At 39.1% G+C, this 6,000-nt stretch overlaps 1 protein-coding gene across 4 annotated transcripts; it reads left to right on the plus strand.

Annotated features, from left to right (window-relative positions):
- The first annotated feature begins 577 nt into the window (after positions 1-577).
- On the plus strand, positions 578-5,632 carry adcyap1a (adenylate cyclase activating polypeptide 1a). Of its 4 annotated transcripts, XM_063912218.1 has the most exons (7): positions 578-838; positions 1,042-1,146; positions 1,671-1,805; positions 2,321-2,425; positions 3,103-3,237; positions 3,761-3,881; positions 5,180-5,632. In XM_063912218.1, the coding sequence occupies exons 2-7, from the start codon at positions 1,049-1,051 to the stop codon at positions 5,186-5,188; spliced, it is 603 nt and encodes a 200-aa protein (XP_063768288.1). In that variant the 5' UTR covers positions 578-838; positions 1,042-1,048; the 3' UTR covers positions 5,189-5,632. The 4 variants fall into 4 exon arrangements, with proteins under 4 accessions (XP_063768288.1, XP_063768286.1, XP_063768289.1 ...); XM_063912216.1 differs by having other exon boundaries at positions 3,761-5,632; XM_063912217.1 differs by lacking the exon at positions 578-838 and adding an exon at positions 852-939 and having other exon boundaries at positions 3,761-5,632.
- Positions 5,633-6,000: the final 368 nt, after the last annotated feature.

Below are 6,000 nucleotides of genomic sequence, written 5' to 3' on the forward strand. Positions count from 1 at the left end.
TAAAAGCAGCAAGTTTCATTTGTCAGCACTGGACAGCTCCACAATGCAAGAGGTAACAATATCATACAAACAGCTTTTCAACAATGTCCGATATAAAAAATAATGCATTTCGAAATGTTGTGGTTTTGGATGTTCAGACTATATTCGATGAATTTGTTAACTGATAATCTCCAAACAATGAGTCACTGTTTGTGATACTGATTCTGACTTTAACAGAATGATGACAGCTCTTTGATGCCTTGGATAAAAACTTTTAAAAAGCTGTCAGTCATATTTCAGCACTGGACAGCTCCCTCCTCCTCCTCCTCCTCCTTAGCCTCATGTGATTCTACGGGCCTGACGTCAGAATGTTGACATTAATTCCCTGTTTAATTAATGATAATGTTTGAATCCAGGATCCATTTCTTTTTTATGACTTGGCTCGGGGTCTTTCATTGACGCGGGAGAAGGATGCTCTCCAATGGGACGGGGGGTGGGGGGGTGCGATGACGCAGCCGCACACCTCCCCTCTCCATCTCCATCTCCACCCCACCCAACCCCACCTACGTGACAAGTGAAAAAGGCATGCCTTTCCGATTCATGAATAAAAAACCAAGGGGAGTTAAGTTCATAGGACGCAGGAAAGTTCTCCGCAGACAAATGTTTGGCGCTCTCCATGACCGAGTACACGTAGAAATCCCCGAGAACTGAGCTGCGGGCTGCACACTCGGAACAAGCACAAGACCGGAGAGCCGTTTCACTGGGGGAATAGAGGAAGAGGAGAGGAAGGGGGCGAAAGAGAGAGAGAGAGAGAGATCCTATCTCACTCTCCAACTTGAGGTTCAGCGGATCACAACTGGTAAGAGGAGCCATTTTCTGGGGTTTTACGCAGCGTAAAAGTAGGGAGTGTGTGTGGAAAAAGTCAGGTGCAGCTGGATTTTTGCTTCTAAAACTAACTAGGTGTGGTGATAAAGTAACACTTACCTTAATGCATTAAATAATTGTTCCCATGAGTAGATGATTATACACTTGTTCACTCACTTTATGTTTTTTCTTTTGCAGCAGGACAATGTCTAGTAAAGCGACTTTAGCCTTACTCATCTATGGAATCATAATGCATTACAGCGTCAACTGCTCACCTGTGGGGCTTAGCTTTCCAAGTGTTAGGTACGTACGCGTCTTTTTGTCTTCCAAGTTTCACTTTCCAGATGTTAATTACAATTTTTTGGCTTTGAAAGGAGGAAATTGTTGCTCTGAGCAGCAAGGTGCAGGCTAAAGAGCTGATCTGCTGCACAGTTAGTTATGGCTGTGGCTATAATAGCCTTTTGGATTACTGGATAACATCATCTGACAGCAGATCCATAATGCCTGGAAACATTCAACAGGGAGCCGCGGTGAAGTGATTTAGGCTGCTGAGGAAGTGAAGCATTGTCTCAATTTGTCCTGCAGCATTAATCGACCAATTTATTGAATGAGATAATTAATAGAAAACGTTTTTGGACAGGAAAAGGGCTTCAGATGTTGAGAGGGAATGCCTTTTTGAAAATAAAAATGTAAAGTAGTAGTAACATGTAAATGTTAATGTAAGGTTAAAGCTTATTGTATAAGACATACAAAAGTCTGGAAAAAACATGTTTAACTATGAATGTTTTTACTGAAGCTGAATTTAATACCATATCTCGTTTTTGCAGACTTGACAGTGAGGTGTATGATGAGGATGGGAACTCTTTACCGTCCCTGGATTACGACAGAGAGCAGATGGAAGTGAGGAGCCCTCCGTCTGCGGCGGACGACGTCTTCACTTTGTATTTCCCACCAGAGAAAAGGTGACTATTTATCACCATTTACACACACCTTTTTTTTAATTTCGTCCCAATGTTGGAGATATCCATGTTGAACGTCTCATTGCCGTAGTCCTATTTCTGTTATGTTGTGTTCTATGTGAATCAATGTAACGTATCGTCAAAATGTTGTCAGTAACACAATGATTACTATTTATTTATCCCTTTGCCAAATTAGTGTTGTTTTATCTACAATTCCTAATTGTTTTTTTTGTTTAATTCAACTTCCGGTTTTACGTAAATAAATGATACATTTTGCCTAAATTGGCGGTTCCTCCAAATGTGTTGAATCAAGGCAATTTATTCCGGGTACAGAGATAAAACTAAAATAATATTCAACCATCATTTACAAAAATAGAGGTCAGGCCCACGATTACATTTTTATAATAACAATAATAGAGTTAAGATAAGATTTATTTTTACAGTGCAGCTACTTGAAATTGTTGCCTCTCTTGCGCTGGGTGTGTGGTGATTTTACTGTGTGGCTATCTATCATCCAGAACGGAAAGGCATGCAGACGGCATGTTTAATAAAGCCTACAGGAAAGCGCTGGGTCAGTTATCAGCAAGGAAATATCTGCATTCTCTGATGGCAAAACGTGTAGGGTAAGAACATCTTCTGTCACCTCTTCTTTTATTCCTGTCTTATGTGCGTTTTTTTGGTTTCTTTGGATTGCTCCTTTAAATCCACGCTGTTACACGTACTGTATATGTCTTTGTGGTCCCCGTTGTTCCCCAGCATGCAGCTCAATAATCCTCTGAATCACACTTTATAAATGCAATAAGAGCTTGGGAAGTGTCATTTTCTGCTGGCGCAGAGGAAGAATTAACCCAGGTTTAAATTTATTTCCATATGAATAATTTATTGGATGGAGTCCCAGTGGTTCCCGATGGAAGAGGGAGGAGGGAGGGGGGGACTATTACTCAAGCCTTATGAGCAGGCCTATGAAATGTTATTGCAGGTCGAATATATATTGTCCTGGGATGGGCTTAAAGTTAAACAAAGTGAGGATATTTCTGATTCTTTGTTGGATGCAAAGATTCTTCATTCTAAATGCAAGCACATGTATACCTTTGTCCTGCAAAAAACTGAATCTGATTATTCCTGTATAGGAAGGACACAGATTGTGTTTTTGCACATCTCCACAAATCAGATTATTAGTTATTTGCCCTCTAAAAAGGTGACACATGCTCTTTACCTCAGCTCTACATGCTGTAGTAGGGCTCATGGGAGTATAAATGCATCAACGTGATGATGTTGAAACCTCTTGTCTCTCACACAGCGGGGGGAAAACGCTGGACGACAGCTCAGAGCCTTTGTCCAAGCGACACTCAGACGGGATCTTCACAGACAGCTACAGCCGCTACCGGAAGCAAATGGCAGTCAAGAAATACCTGGCAGCAGTCCTGGGGAAAAGGTATAGACAGAGAGTTAGAAACAAAGGACGCCGGTCGGTATATTTGTAGCATCCTTACTCTCCCCTCCTGAAAAAAACAAAGAAAAAACTTAAGTGTGCAGCCCCACATGAAGTCATTTTGAGATCTGAACAATCAGTGGATCGCTTTTGTGTTCTTAAACATGTATTTATGTATGAAGTAAGCCATTAAAATGAATATTTTGATAATATATTGTTTTTTATTATGTACTTACAGCACTTAAGGACACACATTACTACTTTGTGGACCAATTTTTTGTTCATTCTAAAAAAAAGAAAGAATAGCCTCTATTTATGTATTCATTGATTCATTTTTTTTAGACCTATTTTTGAGGGGAGACAATTGTTCCCATGGCGATGTGCTCCGAACAGCCCTGTCTTTTAAACGTTTAGTGAAGAGATATACGATTGTGAGGAAAATAAATAGTTTAAAAGACAATCAATGTATTGAATGCTGCTTTTTGTAAAGTGACATTAAGAGTTTAGTTGTCTTTATTCACAACAGCCTTGAAGACATAGGTTTTCACCCAATCCTACAAGACATAGACTTTGATGCCCTCCCGGACGGGGATGAGATTGAGGCTTTTTTGGGAGACTGGCTGAAACAGTTCTCTCCCGAATTTCCGGTGAGTTTCAGGCTCTTTCCCGAGGCCGTAATCCTTGCAGGGGCTTCTCATGTCCCTTCCTTTTTCTTCTCACCTTTGACCCCTTCAAGCATTCTTCCGCCTCATTTGTGCTCCTGTCTCTCTAGAGTCTCACAGATTTTACCCTTAATCCTCCCATAATGTGGAGAGACTTGGCTTGGACCGATATGTCATTGCTGATTGATAACAAAGTTTTATGGAACAAAGATGATAATTCTTTAAGTAGACCTGGTTTAAACCAGATGAGCCTAGCTGGCACTTTACACTAACCACTTTTAAGATACCCCTTTTTTAAATTCAACATGGGACCATTCAAATCTGAGATGAGGACCAGAGTACTTTTGAGGTTTTTCTTTCTTCCGCACTATTTACAGAGTGAGCTCACACCTTTGACTCATGTAAATTGCCAATCCTGTGTTTCTATCAACTGGTTTCTGCTGAAGATTTTCTCTCTGTCCATATAATAAGTATCACTAACATATATCGGGCAACTTTTAAAAAAGGCATAAAAAAATATAAGAAATGATACTTGTTACATGGTCGCTCATTCATCGATTTGCTCTTGAGAGACATACGAGGCAGTTTGAACTTTTGTGTTTGAACTTTCTGGGTCTATTGTGCTTCCTTTTCTGTCATGTGAACCAATGTAAAAAAGACAAAAAAAAAAGAAACAGTAGATTGCATGATTAAAGTAATTGCACTAGCCACCGCATCTGTGCAGCCGACTCCAATTAGATGGTTTTGCTTGCTTTCTGACTACTGCAAACATACATACCTGTCATTTCTCGATGTCGTTTTGTGTTGTGTTCTCACATTTCTACACAAACTGTATGTCAAACTTGAAGAATTATCTGAATGTACTTACTGCTGGCAAGAACCACTCAGTCAAATGTCATGCTTTATCATTCTGTTACTAAACCAAGTGATTTTGTTTTAAATTGTAATATACAATTTGAAGTGGTCTTTTTCTGTAGAATGCCACCAAGGCTGCCATGATTGACACAATTAGAGTTAAAGAAAAGGAAGGGTGAGATGAAAGCACACAAGAAGAAAACGTTTTTAGAGAGCTATCTATCAATCAAAGAAACAATGACCAAGAACGTGCTTATTTAGAAAACTGGATGCAGTTTGTAAAATCTGCAGGATAAGACTGACACATTCCCCCCGTCTTTATTACACTTCTTACCATATTTGTGAGGAAGGAATACAGAGGGCAGGGTAAAGCTATTAGATCTGTGTTTATTGTATCAATCTTTCTTTAATTTTGCATTCTCCTCTAGGATTTGTGACGCAGGAAGCAGTTTGCGGCTGTGGTGCCTTGCATCGACTTTAAAATCGCCATTGAATCACAGATGGCTATTTAGTGGCCCTACAATGCTGCACATCATCAGCTTACATTTCACTCTTTTGTTGTTGAGAGTTGTTTTTGTGTTGCACAGACGTTTGATAGAATCTTTAGAAACTCCAGCTTAAGACAACAAGCGTCCTCGCTTGCATTGCTTTCTTTTGCACTTTGTTTCTAGAGCACTAGACTAGATTTTTGTGAACATAGAGGGAAGAATCAGTTTCCCGCTCTCCATGAAACGTTATATGTATGATAATGAAAGCGCCAATAGCCTTACAAAAATGAAATAATCTTCAAAGATATATATATATATATTTATTGTGTAGAAAGTGAATATTAGATTACTACTTCAAATGGCGATCTGCAAGGGTCAATAAATGTCTAAAAAAAAAAGTGTTGTAAGATTTGTATGAATAAATTTTTGTAAACAACAAAAAATTCGTCTAATCTTTGAAGCCAATATCACCATCAGTCTGTTAGTTTAGACACATTTGAGAGGTTGAAAATGAGTAACAAAACCCAAACTTATTATATTACAATAATGAACATAGACCCTGCCTCAACAGGTTTATCAGGAAGTTACATAAGGAAGGACAGTTGAAAGAAATCAGCTTGTGGATGTCAAAGACGGAAAAATAATAATCAAAAAGACCACATACCATTAGACAAAGCGCACACACATGATCACAAACACTGAATCATGCTGAAATACCAAAAATAAAAAGAGTGACAATCACTTTTATGTCCTCTTCAGTG

This window comes from Eleginops maclovinus, chromosome 21, assembly GCF_036324505.1.
Source record: "Eleginops maclovinus isolate JMC-PN-2008 ecotype Puerto Natales chromosome 21, JC_Emac_rtc_rv5, whole genome shotgun sequence".
Classification (NCBI taxonomy): domain Eukaryota; kingdom Metazoa; phylum Chordata; class Actinopteri; order Perciformes; family Eleginopidae; genus Eleginops; species Eleginops maclovinus.

Bases quoted from the DNA above. Each gene is read 5' to 3' on its own strand.
- adcyap1a (XM_063912216.1), top strand. From the start codon at position 1,049: ATGTCTAGTAAAGCGACTTTAGCCTTACTCATCTATGGAATCATAATG. The intron at 1,147-1,670 runs GTACGTACGCGT...TCGTTTTTGCAG, and splicing joins CTTAGCTTTCCAAGTGTTAG to ACTTGACAGTGAGGTGTATG. The intron at 3,238-3,760 runs GTATAGACAGAG...TATTCACAACAG, and splicing joins GCAGCAGTCCTGGGGAAAAG to CCTTGAAGACATAGGTTTTC.